The sequence below is a fragment of the Protomyctophum parallelum genome (assembly GCF_964188405.1).
Source record: "Protomyctophum parallelum genome assembly, chromosome: 22".
In the NCBI taxonomy this organism is placed as follows: Eukaryota; Metazoa; Chordata; class Actinopteri; order Myctophiformes; family Myctophidae; genus Protomyctophum; species Protomyctophum parallelum.
In genome coordinates, this window is record NC_139714.1 from 7,516,236 (window position 1) to 7,532,498 (window position 16,263).

The window sequence follows — 16,263 nt, forward strand, 5'->3', positions numbered from 1 at the left end:
ACAGTAAATAAACTTGGAGCCATTTAGAATATTTGTGTTGTGTGAAAATCTCTATTGAACCTCTCGTTCCATCTGTTTTTCTGAGGTGGGATAAGTGTGGGTGTATGTGTGCGTCTGCCTGTGCGTGTGTGCATGTGCATGTGCGTGCATGCTTTGCTTGTGTACGGGGGCATGTATCAGTGTGTCTCTACGCATATGACTGAATGTCTCCAAATGTCTTCAAATCATGAAACCAACCAACTGCTACACCCCTGCTGGTGTGTGTGTGTGTGTGTGTGTGTGCGTGCGTGCGTGCATGCGCGTATGCGCGCGTGTGTGTACAATACACCGGTTTACACTGACGGAGGCATTCATGCATACATGTACCCCTCGAAGCGTGAGAAGTTGTTTTTGTCTGCGATGTTTACCTGTTAGTCAACACATTAAAATGGCGTTAAAAACACATTCGCCGCCTCAGGACGGTTCGTTGGGCTTTGCGGTATGAAGATGTACAACGCACGGACGCTGGCTAGGTGGGTGCAGTGACATGAGAGAGACACTACTCCGCATCACGCGTGAAGTGCTACCTATCTCCATATTATCACAATTCTTTTTTCCATAAATGAATCTGTATAGTATGCTTTGTTCTAAGACAGCTCATTGCACAAAAGAGGTCAATTAAATGTCAGATCTACAACCACAACATGCCGCATGACACATGACACATTTAGCCATACAAGGTCTCCACAATGTGTGTCCCAAACACATTTCTTCTGCATCTGTATGCAAAAAGCATGGAATACGGATGTGTATTTTACAGGGAACTCCCGTTAAACTAGCCAACAAACTCCGGTAAACTCCCGAATTACCATCATACCTGTATATTACCGTATATCAACTGTATATGCCCGCTAAACTTGAGGTTTACGGGCAAAATACAGTGCCCATAATTGCCCGTTGACAACTCTTTTCACGCACTACAGTACAACTTCTAGATCTTTAGCGATCCCCATGAACAAATCCTGCACAGCAGTAGGGATACCGGAAAGAGTAGAGAGTACCTTACCTTCATATCTATCCATTTATATTCAATCTATATATACAATCTCATGTCAGGGATCTCCCCCACTCGTTCATATGCCAAACTGTCAACCTATTCAAAGAACTAGAAAAAGGTGGCCTTCGCCATAGCGATGTTCATGATTTCAACAAATAAGCATAAACAAACCACTTCACATGAACAATGTTGGTAAAATTAAGATATTTGAGGGGAAATATATGTAAAACACATAAACCAATACAATACATTTTCGATGTAATTAGATGCCACAGCCACTTCTCGCATGTTGCAGTCACTCTTACTGTGGAAACTTTTAAACAATAACATTTTGAATAAAGTTTCCACTCACTATTCAAGCTCAATCGCTGGATCTCACCCTAACCCTCGTGTCCTCTGCTCTCCATTTTCCTGCTATCCTTGATCAGTGCTACACACACACACACACTCCACGGGAGCCTTCAACAGCAGGTTGCTGATTGGTTTCCGTGTTGATGATGCAGAGGTCGCCACCGCGGCCACACAGAATTAATGAAGTCTGACGAGACACTACAGGGACCCAGACGTACAGACAGACCGGCGCGCACACGCACACACCCACCCCCACACACACACACACACACACACACACACACACACACACACACACACACACACACACACACACACACACACACACACACACACACACACACACACACACACACACACACACACACACACACCAGTGGCAGTTGCCGGTAATAGCTGGTCAATTGGAGCCACAGTACTTACCAAGCTAATTATCTGAACTAGTGCCATCATCAGCAGGGGAACACAAACGCACGCACGCACGCACGCATACACGCACAGCTCAGGCTCTAATTTAGACCAGGTGCATTGGCGTGTGCAGTAAATGTCTGCATTGACAATTTCCAGAGGCTAAGTGGTGTGTTTTTCACTGCCTGGGTGGGTGTGTGTTTGGTATTTTGGGCACTTGTCGTGTGCTGGTGTGCAAGGAGAGGTGCAGTGGCGAGCGTGTAGTGTGCAAATCTGCAGCAAACTGCATTGTGGGGATCGAAGAGGACCAGAATTTGTGTCGTCATCAGAAAAAATTGCCATTTGTTTTACTTAAATTCAATAACACAATGTAGAAATACTCTGTTGCAAGTAAAAGACCAGGTTTTCAAAATGTAACTTGAGTAACAGTACAAAAGTATTGCCATCAAGATAAACTAAAGGACAACTTCACCCATTCTCAACTTGTCTTGTTCCTCACTAATGCTCTTAAAGTTGTTTGTCCGGTGCTCCGATGCGTGTGCCATGGCTGCATGATTTGCTTTACAGAGCAATGGAGAAAACTCAGATTTGAGAGTAACGTAACATCATTTGAGAGTGACGTGATGAAGATATGTACCAATGCCAGGGTATAACTGGCTCTCCATGGTGACATAATAAAGGTAGGTTTCAGATTACATAGCCTATACATAATAATAATAATAATAATAATAAAACTTTATTTGTATAGCACCTTTCATGACATGAAATGCAGCTCAAAGTGCTTTACAGAACAATAGAGAATAAAAGAAAAGCAAGGCAACGACAAAAAACAAGCAGTAATGCAATACAGTGAGGACATGAATAACAAAAAATAAAAATAAATAAAAGATCAATTAAAAGCAATGTTGTAGAAGTGGGTCTTGAGCTGAGCTTTAAAAACGGGCTTGTTCCATGCCGACGGCCCGTAGAAATACTGCTTCCCCGTATTTTTTAGTTGCCATTTTTTTAGGCAAAGCGAGCAGGCCAGCAGTGGAAGACCTTAGGGGGGCGGTTTGGGACATATTTAGGCAGGCAGTCATGTAGGTAGGAAGGTGCGAGACCATTGAGAGCTTTATAGACAAGTAAAATAATTTTAAAATCAATCCTAAAAACAACCGGAAGCCAGTGCAGTGATGCCAAAACTGGAGTAATATGTTCTCTCATCTTAGTTCTAGTTAAAACTCTGGCTGCTGCATTTTGGACAAGTTGTAATCTGTCAGTTGTTTCCTTAGGCAGTCCTGAAAAAAGTGCATTGCAGTAATCAAGCCGAGAAAAAACAAAGGCGTGGATTAGCGTTTTCGCATCGTCCAAGGACACACTCTGATTCGTGCAATATTTCTAAGGTGAAAAAAGGCAATCTTGGTAACATGATTAATGTGTGAATTAAAATTCAATTCAGAATCAATAATAACCCCCAGGTTCTTTACTGTACTGTTACTTTCTACAGTCAGGTTGCCAAGTCTGCTTAATATTGATTCTTTCTGTTCACTAGAACCGATTATGAGAACTTCTGTCTTATCCTCATTTAGCTTGAGAAAGTTCTCACTCATCCAACATTTGATGCTAGACAGACAGGTAACCAGCGGGTCTAAAGCACAGGGATCATCTGGAGCCACAGAAATATATAGTTGGGTATCATCAGCATAGAAATGAAAATTGACTCCGTGATTGGCAAGGAGTTCGCCCAATGGCAGCATGTACAAGGAGAAAAGCAGAGGGCCAAGAATCGAGCCCTGTGGAATACCAGAACTGATGTCGTGTTTGTCTGAGTCAAACTCGGCTAGATTGACAAAGTAACTTATATTTGATAGGTAGGAGGAAAACCAGGACAGGGCCGTACCAGACAGGCCTATCCAGTGCTCCAGACGCTGTATTAAAATTGAATGATCAATCGTGTCAAATGCAGCCGTTTCATGCAACATGCAACATGTTTCTTGTCAGCAGACACCCTAAGATCATTCATTACTTTTACATAGAGGCAGTAGGAGGGGTAGAGGATTTCCAATGTAAGGTAATACATTTCTTTGATGCTAGAAAAGCTAGGTCAATGTATTTCTTTTGGTGTCTGTCCCAGCCGTCCTCCCCGCCAGTGCCAAAAAGGCATAGGCGAGGAGAAAGGGGGACAGAAATCCCCAAGCAAGATGAAACAGCTATGAATGCCAAAATGATGACACAGCACTGCACGACCAAAACATATGGATGAAAGTCCCTCTCTGTTTTTTACACCTCCAGCAGAGAAAAGACAACTCTGTTTAAAAAAAAAAAACATTTAAAAAGAAAACTAGAATTACTGAAGCAGGCCAAGTCCACTAACCACTATACCATACCATACCATAACTGTGCCTGCCAATAGCAAAAGAGACGGCACGCAACGACACAGTGTCAAGGAGAGTAGAGGCCTTGGCAGATAATGTTCAACATGATTGACTGCATAATATCCTGACGACGCTGCAAAGGAGGACAACCTCAATGCCTTCAGACAATAAATAAAGGTTTGAATGAATGAATAAAATGTAGCCCCTACTAATCTATCCAGTTGGAGGAGACAACTTGTTGCAGATTTGGCCAATTTGCTTAATGTCAGATGGTGGAGCTCAGGAAGACGGTCTGTTCTAAACCACTAGAAACCAGAACTAGCCTATAGCTGGGGACATATTCAATCTACTACGCATGTTTTTTTCCAAGAGAATGAGGATTACTGGAAAAGGTCGGATGCACACGTAGATTAGACGCCAACGGACCGACATGCGGAAACAACGGTCGGACATGCGCTGTTCTGTGTGTGGCCCCTAGGAATTACACTAACTCTGAAACACTACCACCCTCCATTTAAAAGTGGACAGACATTCAATCCCACTGTTTTGTGCCTAACAACAGTAACAGTAAGAGGACAGCAGAGGGCGCTTTGAGGCTTTGTTACATGTGGTCTCTGGCACACGTTAAACAGGAAGTACTAGTATGCAGATCAGATCAGTGCAGTACAGACTGGATGATACACTGAATGTAAACTGATGTGTGATCTAAATCTGTTTCACAGGTAAGAGCTGCTATAAGGACCAAAGAGTACATCCCCAAGTGTTATACATGTGCATGAATAGGGATCAGATGGGGCAGAGATGAGTTCAGTATAAGATGAGTGTTTTATGATGAGTGAGTTGTGATTATCCTGGTATTAGCATTAGCAGTGGCACTTAGCATGCTAACACTGCAACACAGCAGCCATGTTGATTACGTTTGGACTGTGATATTTCTAGTCAATCACCAACATAGCTTTGGGGTATGTTATGGTTATTTGAGATGTTGAGAATACTAATGTCTGTTTATGGCAGATTTGCATTATTCTCTAAGAGTGTGTTCTGGGAGCTAATGTTGTGCTTATAGTTCTCAGTCAACCAACATAAGTGCTATTTACTAAGATTGCTGCTGAAGCTGTTTTATGTACTGTATGTTAAACTGAAGGTATATGTTTATTGATAATACTGTGTTCAACGTGTTTGGGTGTATAACTTTAGATTGAAGCATTTATGCAGGTGACTGATGTTTCATCTTTCCCCACATTGGAGACCTTTCTGTCAGCCAACAACCTGACCATCGATAATGGAATGAGGGACAGCATTGTTGCACACATTGTCTCACTCACATAACAGATCCATGAATACTTTCCAGCGACAGCTGAATATCGACCCGTTCAACATTGAAATCTCTGAAATGCCGCTGTTGGTGAGCATAGCAGGAGAGCTTAATAGAATTGTCTTGCGATGAAACACTGAAGTCTGCTTTCAGAAAACAATGGCAGCACAGTGAATAACCCGCTCTTCCAGACAAGGCAGTACACGTTCTCCTTCATTTTGCTATGACATATCTTTGTGAGAAAGGCTTCTCTTCACCTGCATAAAAACTAAGTACAGAAACAGGCTGGATGAAGAGCCAAACCTCGAACTCGATTGACCCAGACTTCAAAGGACTGTGTGCGCAGAGACAGGCACAAACCGAGTCTCATTATAGGCTTCAGTGAGTTGTCAAACTTTGTTTGTTGTGTTTGTTTTTGTTTCTTTGTGCGATTGAATTTAGTATATTTGTATGGACTAATTGCTGTGTGTGCGCGTACATGCGTGCGTGAGTGAGCGGGAGTTGTCCTGAGCCAGACAACACGCTTCTCCATGAAGTCCAGGAAAACACCAACACGACAACGAGTGAAAGAACGCGCGCACACACACACACACGCACGCGCGCACGCACGCATCAAGTGCTGACTGTTACTGTGTGATTGGCTACATTCTGCTAAATTCTGGGTCTGTATAAAGGTCTGTATAAAAATGCACACATAGCCGCTGAAGAACTATTAGTACACAGGCGCGCACGCACGCACGCACGCACATGCACGTACGCACACACACACACACACACACACACACACACACACACACACACACACACACACACACACACACACACACACACACACACACACACTTTAAGAACCTTATTTACCTGCATGCTTTCCACCAATTACTCCGTTTCTGTCACAGCTGTTGAGAAGGCAGACTGTGTCTCTAGTTGCCTGGAGCAGGTCAGCCCGTATCATCTATAATGTAATGGTACTCAGTACACCAACCAATTAAACCCCCAGCTTACTGCCTGTTCTCATTTTCGCTGTCTAATCAGGGAGTAATTTACATATGGGTCACCAGGTGAACATAATTAATTTGCTCATAGAATAGAAAAACTAGCAGTATTCCGGATCCACAGGACCGGAATGGAACCAATTAACTCCAATTAAATGGATTCCAGTGTTAAAGCGACCCAAAACAAAACATTTTTGTGAAAAATCTTTAAAAAAAGATCTGCAGTGGTTGTATGAATGAATGAATTTTTTTTTTCGTGTCTTGTCGTTAAGACCCATCCCTTACGGGATTATAAGACACCAACAACATAAATAAACAATATCACGTTCACTTCCCACACAGAAGTTACACAAAGTATTTGATCAAAACAAAAACAGAAATAAGCATTATCATAAAGTAAAATAAAATACATCACATATAAGTTTTCTTTGTCCGTATGTCCCAAGCTTTCTCTATATATTCTGCCAATGCAAATATCTTTAGTCGCTCTGCATCACTTAACCACATCAGATCTATATTTTTACATCTGTTAAATAACTTTTGACGTAGCTCATGATACAACGGGCAATAGAAAAGAAAATGGAACTCATTCTCAATATCATTTATATCACAGTAGGTGCAGATACGTTCTTCTTCTGTAACTCCTCTATACCTCCCAGTCTCAAGGTGCAAGGGCAAGATCCCAGAACGAAGTTGGGCACATAGGGATCTTTGTCTTTTGGATAATGGGGCACAAACATACTTTTCATCATAACAAATGTTCTCAGCTTTGGTTTGTACAATATGTCCTGTGACCATTTGTTCTGAAATAAACTATAGTATTAAGTGTGTCTTTTTACCATGGAGATGTTTACAACCCTGTTATTTAGAAAACTGTCATGTAACCCAGTTCGTACAAGAGTGTCCTCTATTGCACTTGCCCATGCACCTTTTACTGATGCATCCCAGTTGAAAATCTTCCTAGCAACTCTGTTCTCTGGCATTCTGATTAGTCGGTTCCATAAGGCCATCATGCTGCCTCTCCACCTTATCTCACACGGCTCCCAACCCATGTCTCCTGTTATTGCCAATATAGGCGCAAATGTATGCACTCCTAGAAAGTACCGTATGGCTCTATTCTGAACCATTTGTCCCTTCATATTCATGTTTGAGCCCCATATTCCCGCCATATAATCCATGACAGGGCAGACACACGTGTGAAACAGTTTGGAGTAGGCAGCATATCCCAAATCACCCAGCTGTTTAGTTTTGGCTATTATGCCACCTAAGGCCCTACCTGCAGATCCTGCCAATACCGATGTACCATATTCATAAAGTAAATGTTCATCCAAGTTAAGACCCAAATATTTTCAACATACTGTAAATGTTGTTCTCCTAGCTCAGGGGTCAGCAACCCAAGATGTTGAAAGAGCCATTTTCGACCAAAAATAAATTCAAAATCTATCTGGAGCCGGAAATAAAATTACGCATTATAATGCAACTTGCCAAGCTTTATTATCTCCCGGGTTGCAACGAAACTAGCAGAATTTGGCATGCTTTCCCTGGAAATGTCTTTCAACGTTACTTTTTTTGTTGTTTGATAGCTTCTCACTGCAGATTAAACATACAGGCAGTCAATCTGCATTGGCTGTGAAGGCAAAAGCCTCTGTCCACGAATTGTTAAATCCTCTGTTTTTCGTCGGCTATCTTTATTTCTCTCCCTGTAGAAGCCATAGCGTAGCAGGCAGCAGCCTCACACACCCACCGGTTTGTTTATAATAGACACCTGGCTAGCACGGCACTGAGTGTGTCGCATGCTATGACGCAAATTTTAGTTTAGTTAAGTTTTCCAATTTTGTAAAAATGTGTAGAATAAATATTAAGAATGCTTGTCACGTTTGGCCTCCTACAGAAACCATAAATGAAAAATAATTTATTGCTACTTTTAATGCTACAGGGAGCCACTAGGGGTGTGCTCTAGAGCCGCATGCGGCTCTAGAGCCGCCTGTTGCAGACCCCTGTCCTAGCTGGAACTGAAAATCACTCCTCTTTGTTCTGATTTGTCTGAAATGCATGATCTGGGTTTTACTATGATTAACTGTCAATTTCCACTTTTTACACCACTTTGCTGTACACATCAGCATTGTCTGCAATTCATTTTCATTTTCTGCTACTAGAATGATGTCATCAGCGTACATCAAGATATCTAGTTTATTACTGCCATCATAGTTTAAACCCAATTCCAGTTATTTGATTTCCTTTGCTAGATTATTAATGAATATTGCGAAAAGGGTCGGGGAGAGACAATACTGTATGTGGCCAAGCGGGGGAATCCCCCTTGAACTGAGGGGTAGAAATCTGTCCCCTCAGACCCTCAGACGGGGGGCGATTTTGGTTCGAATCCCGGATAGGACATAGAAGTTGAGTTCCAGCTTGCATTAATTTAACTCGGAGTGTACAAATGAAAACAGTTTCACCCGCAAAGGATCCATTTGGTTCCATTTGTAGTGAATGAGATAAAAAAATTAAACATTCAGGATTTTAATGTAAAACTACTAGAATCTACCGCATTACTGCACTGTAGAATTCTTGTCATATCTGCTGTGTTCCAGTGGAACATTTCTGATTATTTTCTACATTTGACCAACAGGATTCCCTTGGAAGGGAAATAGAATCAACTTCAATCAAATCTAGTGTCTTGAACCATTCTTTATATACATCATCATAAATCACATTCCGTGCTCAGCCAATCAAATAATTTCCGTGGTACACACAGACACACAAAGCTGGGGGGCTAGCACGCCTCAAAAAGACAAATAATAACAAATCATAATTAAGGCGGAGCAGGTACAGCATAGTCATCCTACAAGTGCATTTCTTGGATAAAGGAGTTAAATGTGTATTCTTCTGCGCCCGCTGGCCTAGTGGTCCAGGCGCATGCCACATATAGGCTCTGGCCTGACAGCACGTCACGTGTTCGAGTCCCGTTCATGACGACCTTTACTGCATGACTCCCCACCCCCACCCCTTTGCTGCATGTCTTGCAGCCCCCGTCTCTCTCTCCCTCTCTCCTGTCATTCTTCACTTGTATTATATCAATAAAGGCAGAAAGGCCAAAAACACATCTTTAAAAGAAATAAGTGTATTCGTCCTACCTGTACATTTCTTCGGGCTGCCAGGTCGCTTGCCATGCATCCCAAGTTTGCAGTTGAAGTTCTCCTCCCAGAACTCAGCGAACCAAACGTTCCTCCTATTGTTCGACAGAGAACGACTGCGGAAGTAGCGATCAAACGCTGTGGAGGGAAGGAGAGTGGCGAATTAAATGCTACAAAATGTACTCAACGTAAACATACTGTAATGCAATGGGAGAAGAGGATCTTCTCGTCTAGTCAGAACATGAACTTTGACAGGATGTGTGGATGCTGTGGACAAAGCAGTCGGCTTCACGCAGATGTAAGCTTGTTAGAAGACGTCGTCGTGATTGACGAAAGGGCTTCACTGATTGGCTGTGACTCCTCTCCAAAGACGGCACTCTAGAGTCCCCAGACCCCGACATCAGCAGTAATTTATTTTTCGTGTCAGTTCTTCTTAATGTAAAAATAAGTCAAGACGTGGCTGCAGCTCTGAGAGGCCCCACAGGACCCTGTCAGGATGAAGAGTTTACCCATCCGTCTTAGCTGATCACTCGAAAGTCTGGAGGTCTTCCTTTTATCAGCTTTCATTTCCTGTCTAGACATCAGAGTCTCCATTCACAGCCCCGGTTAACCCATTTAGACCCGAGACCGATTCTACAAATCCTAACAGTTTTCTATATGTTTCTATATCAGTGGTGCTCGACCTTTTTCATGTCAAGGACCCCCAAAATTATCTGAATTTGGTCACTGACCCCAATCTGAAAATATGTTGTTCCAGGGACCCCCCCCCAGAAGCAAAGATTTGCGCCACATTTTCTAGATTTCTTCTATAGCTAAAGTATAACATAATGCTTAAAACACCAAAAGGGGTTCCCGCCCAGACTGTGTTATAACTAAGGCTGCATGCAGGGCCCCTCGCCAAATAGAAAAGGCTTTCTAATTTGGCTTGCCTGACGGCCTCAGACATGTAGCTTTGAAGTCAAGCGGGTCATTTCTGTTACAGTAAAGTGATTACAGTCTGAAGTTTAAGGTGAAAAGGAGACTTTAAGCAGCACTCTATCTCTCAGGGGATTATAAGGTTTTTTCTTCTCACAGCAGGAGTCAGTATGATCTCACAGGTAGCCTAAATGTACTAAATGTGACTAAATGTAAATGCGAACGTTCCTGCGGAGCTCACATGTTCCAGTCCGACTCCCCTGCATCGCAGATCTGAGATTAAAACACTTCCCCAAAATGCTGCTTGTCCCACATAAGAGGGGTTAAAGAAAACAAGAGACACTCTCTCCTCCACCCCCAGAGGGTCCACTAACAGAGACACTCTCTCTCCTCCACCCCCAAAGGGACCACTAACAGAGACACTCTCTCTCCTCCACCCCCAGAGGGTCCACTAACAGAGACACTCTCTCTCCTCCACCCCCAGAGGGTCCACTAACAGAGACACTCTCTCTGCTCCACCCCCAGAGGGTCCACTAACAGAGACACTCTCTCTCCTCCACCCCCAGAGGGTCCACTAACAGAGACACTCTCTCTCCTCCACCCCCAGAGGGACCACTAACAGAGACACTCTCTCTGCTCCACCCCCAGAGGGTCCACTAACAGAGACACTCTCTCTCTCCTCCAACCCCAAAGGGACCACTAACAGAGACACTCTCTCTCCTCCACCCCCAAAGGGACCACTAACAGAGACACTCTCTCTCCTCCACCCCCAGAGGGACCACTAACAGAGACACTCTCTCTGCTCCACCCCCAGAGGGACCACTAACAGAGACACTCTCTCTCCTCCACCCCCAAAGGGACCACTAACAGAGACACTCTCTCTCCTCCACCCCCAAAGGGTCCACTAACAGAGACACTCTCTCTCCTCCACCCCCAGAGGACCACTAACAGAGACACTCTCTCTCCTCCACCCCCAAAGGGACCACTAACAGAGACACTCTCTCTACTCCACCCCCAGAGGGACCACTAACAGAGACACTCTCTCTCCTCCACCCCCAAAGGGACCACTAACAGAGACACTCTCTCTCCTCCACCCCCAAAGGGACCACTAACAGAGACACTCTCTCTCTCCTCCACCCCAAAGGGACCACTAACAGAGACACTCTCTCTCCTCCACCCCCAAAGGGACCACTAACAGAGACACTCTCTCTCTCCTCCACCCCAAAGGGACCACTAACAGAGACACTCTCTCTCTCCTCCACCCCCAGAGGGACCACTAACAGAGACACTCTCTCTGCTCCAACCCCAGAGGGACCACTAACAGAGACACTCTCTCTCTCCTCCACCCCCAAAGGGACCACTAACAGAGACACTCTCTCCTCCACCCCCAGAGGGACCACTAACAGAGACACTCTCTCTCCTCCACCCCCAGAGGGACCACTAACAGCTGCCAGAGGCAGGCAGGCTGGCTGGCGGAGAAAATGGAGAGACAAGTGGAGGACAGAGGGAGAAAGTGAGGGAGAATAAATACTTATCTTCTCACTTTTTGTTTAACAGCTTAAAACAACATGCTTTGAATTCCTTTTTTCTTTTTGGTTTTCACTGATTCTCAACCTCGAGTGCGTGGAACATAAAGGGTCCAAATGGACCCCAACCCCCTTTCTGAAACCAGCTCCTCGCCACTCGCCCTACACACTTGCCCTCGATATGTGTGTTCACGCCATATTAAGTGTCGTCCGAAACCAAGCAGCCTTGAGTGGAAGTGGCTTATAAAGCCCTCAAGAGCGAGTCTGTGCCGATCTAGACTCGATTGCCTTGTGCAGCCCTGCTCTGTCCACATGGAAACCGCGACCTACAAATGTAAGTACCACCACAAATAAATGCCAAATAAACTCCTCCTAAACAATCTTCATCTGATGCAGAATAGACAACGCTCCAACTGATGTTCACAAGGGCTCTCTATTTACCCCACCGTGAAAAACTATGAATTAAACCACACAAAACAAAACAACTTTGAACACAATGATTCATAAACACCATGGATGTATATGACATGTCATTTTTCACGCTGTATTTCATATTAATGAAATCCACATGTCACACAAACATACACGATGCAATGCAATATAACTGTACAAACAAAATAACAGGTAACGCAATTGCATGATGGTAACCATGGCAAATAATGGTGTCTGTTTCCTGTTTCTGCACAAGGAGTGTATTTCCAAATAGTTTTTTATACCCAGCACCCTAATCAAGGGAACTTGATTCAGCTGGAGGGGCACTTCAGGGAACCTCCCGAGAGCACTTCCAAGTCAAGGGACTGGTTTCAGAAAGGGCATTATGGAGTCAAAGTGATAAAAAAAAGGTGTCAAAATGGTGGTCCGTGGCCCAATTAATATGGAACTGGTGGTCCTTAAAAATGAAGGGTTAACTTGAGAATCAATGTTTGACACCTCAGAGGGTTTTGAACATGGCTGGAAGTTTCAGAGACAATTGTCACCCATGTCAGCGGTGAGGCCATTGGTCAGGGTCATCAGTAAACCACACCCACCGATACCAGTAACGGTGCATTTGTTTCTATGGAGACGACAGCAGAGATGGCACTGCAGCGGTAGCCGTGGTAACCGCATGTGGCAGCAGCAACACTGTCTGGTTGCAACAGTGTGGGAAAGAAATGCAGCTTCACACCCAGCCTTTACAGATTCTGGTGGCTTATGCTTGCTGCTGCGGCGTGTGTGTGTGTGTGTGTGTGTGTGTGTGTGTGTGTGTGTGTGTGTGTGTGTGTGTGTGTGTGTGTGTGTGTGTGTGTGTGTGTGTGTGTGTGTGTGTGTCATTAATCTCTGTCTGTTTCAGTGTGGCTCCTGGTCAGTCTATCTAATCCAAGCTCTCCTGCTGTCTGCCCGTCATGCTCGTCATACAATATTGTATTGTATTCTCTCTCTCTCTCTCTCTCTCTCTCTCTCTCTCTCTCTCTCTCTCTGAAGTCATCTGAGGACTTAAATGGAACAAATGTGACACCTTCTGGGATCCACATGCAGGGAGAGCTTGGATCACACGGTGTCTCTGTACTTGTATCAGCCTCTCTGTGTACACAGACACGCAGGAATTTCACAGAGGCCATTGATGGCCATGACCGCCCTGCCGCCCCAGTTTGGCCTCATGCCCCTCCAAAATACGATATGCCCTGCCCGCTGATTTCACCGTTTTCTCTGCTGCCTCTTTCCTGTCGACACAATCTTAGACACCAGTGCCTTTGTTGAGCTTCAGAGTTCTCATCAAAACATCAAGTGAAACGTTGTGCACATCACCACCAGTGTTGGTTTGGATTTCTAGCCTAGTATGAACCACTGGAAAACCGGGCTATTCATGATGATAGTTTGATATCAATCTAGTACTGATCAACCAGCAGACTAATAAAACTCACTGTGATGTGCCGACGACGACCCAAAACTGTGAACTTAGAGAAGAGAATGACGACTGACGTAAGAAAGTCTGATAAATTATTTAATAATAATTATTATTGAATAAAACAAGAAACTCAATATTTAATGTAACGCATTGCTATCGTCGCAGCTGACCCAGTGACCTAAGAAGTGATCTACAGTATGCACTTTGATCCTTGAGCTGCAGTGTGGCTGAGATAAGACAGTTTAAAGGGGAACTTGTAATGTCTTTATCTTAGCAAGGCCTTGCATCACCTCTCTGTTTCTCCTCAGCCCACCATCTTTCAAAAAGATGACATGTCTTTCACAGACTTTATACTGACTTCCATCTCTACACAGTCTACTGACATACAGCTTGATTGAAGGCCTCTGACCTGATTCAATCTGGATGCCGGTAAAACTGAGACAGATGTAGATTGTAGATCGGCTATTTTTGAAAAATCGCGAACACGTGGCGCAAATCTTCGAATATATATTCTTTCAGAGCGAACATGTGCTTCTGGTGGGGGGGTCCCTGGAACAACATATTTTCATATGGGGTTTTGACAGCCATATACATATATTTTTGGGAGTCCTTGACATGAAATTGACATGACACATAAACGTGAGTTTTTCAGAAAACAGGATTTAGAAGGCATTTTGTAGAATCGAGCTCAGGTCTAAATGGGTTAAACCTAATCCCACACATGCACGAGAGAGCATACCGTCCACGGAGACTCGTTTGGGCAGGATGGTGATGGCTCCCTCGGCGACCATCTCCTGGCCCACCACAGGAGAGATCTTGGCCCCCCAGCTGTCTGAGCCCACCCACAGGAAGTGACCCGACTGGTTGTTGCGTCTGGCTGCGTCCAGAATCCGCCTGGTAGACAAATAAATACACAGTGAGGACAGAAAATAAAACGTATTGATATGTAAATGAGGATAACAAATCATCATCATCATCATAATGTATTTAACCAAGACCATGATCACAGGCTGAATCATAAATAGATATTATACAATAATCTCTACCCATAACTATGCATCAATTTACAAAAAGTGCATTGTTTGAACAGAGGAAGAACATTTTCCAGAAAAGCACCCAATTTACAAATAACTTTTGGCTAATAGAATTAGTTTACAAAATATAAACTATAACATAGATGGATGAGTTATAGGTAGATATTATTCGTCTAAAATGCATAAAGCTCTTGGCACTCCAACAAGATGTGAAACTCATCCCCAACTGTCATTTATGTCATTACATAAAATGCATAGCCTCTGTCCAGCCCTTTGTATCTTCTGTCATTCAGCACGATGCAACGCCACTGGCAGAGGGCGTGCTTGTTTTGGTGGTCGGGGGCGTACCGTATGTCGTCCTCGTTGGCAAACATGACAATGGCACGCGCATTAGAGGTCTCCATGAGCCGTCTGATGATCTTATCAAACTCCCCGGGTCTAGGCTCCCTCGGTATCTTCAGAGACTGGGCTATACACACCCCTCCTGAGAGAGAGAGAGAGAGAGAGAGAGAGACATTAGTGCATGTATATAATCCCTAACCGCAGTAAGCACTTTAGTAAAGAGGGAATACAACGTAATTATATTTCCATTATTATATTCTGATTTCACATTCAACATCCATTCTAGGGTCAAGTACAATTAACACAGAGATAAAGAGAGAACAGACAGACAGACAGACAGACAGACAGACAGACAGACGCAGATTGAGAGAAAGAGATAGAGGAGAGCGATTGCAGATGAGTAAGAGAGAAAAATAAGGACAGGAATTGAATTAAAATTAATGGAAAGGGAATCATAAAAGTGAAAAAGAAATGAATGTCGTACAATACTTATTTACTGACGTTTACTAGCTTTTACTAACTACATCAATCTTTACTTAACTATCAATACTGCAACGTAGAAATAGTAAAAGGAAAAAAAAGGAAAAAATATATATACTTGAGTAAAGTACAAAGGTGTTGGCATCAAAATGTACTTAAAGTACCAAAAGCAAAAGTACTCATTATGCAGAATGTCCCATTTCACGTTTTCAAATGTTTGAAAATAATTTGAAAATAACAGATCTACTAGCTCACAATCTGCCGCATCGCAACACCCTGTGAGCTTGTAGATTGGCCATATATATTTTGCAATAATAATCAATATCTACAAAGTACCTACTGTAATAACTTAAGTTTTCAAACAATTGTAGTGGAGTAAAGGTACAATATGTGGATCCGAGGTGTATGGAGTAGAAGTAAAAGTATTGGAAATACTCAAGTAAAGTAGTATACTACACCTCAAAATTGTACTTGAGTACAGTATTTAA

General features: G+C 43.4%; 1 protein-coding gene across 3 annotated transcripts in view; it reads right to left on the bottom strand.

Moving 5' to 3' along the window:
- grm8a (glutamate receptor, metabotropic 8a) overlaps positions 1 to 16,263 on the bottom strand; it is a 313,805-nt gene that overhangs the window by 88,579 nt on the left and 208,963 nt on the right. For all 3 annotated transcript variants that reach the window (XM_083758163.1, XM_083758162.1, XM_083758164.1), the window contains exons 5-7: positions 15,302 to 15,437; positions 14,659 to 14,813; positions 9,594 to 9,731 (exon numbers count right to left, since the gene is read on the bottom strand). In XM_083758163.1, coding sequence (XP_083614289.1) covers positions 9,594 to 9,731; positions 14,659 to 14,813; positions 15,302 to 15,437 — 429 coding nt within the window. The remainder of the gene's footprint in view (positions 1 to 9,593; positions 9,732 to 14,658; positions 14,814 to 15,301; positions 15,438 to 16,263) is intronic.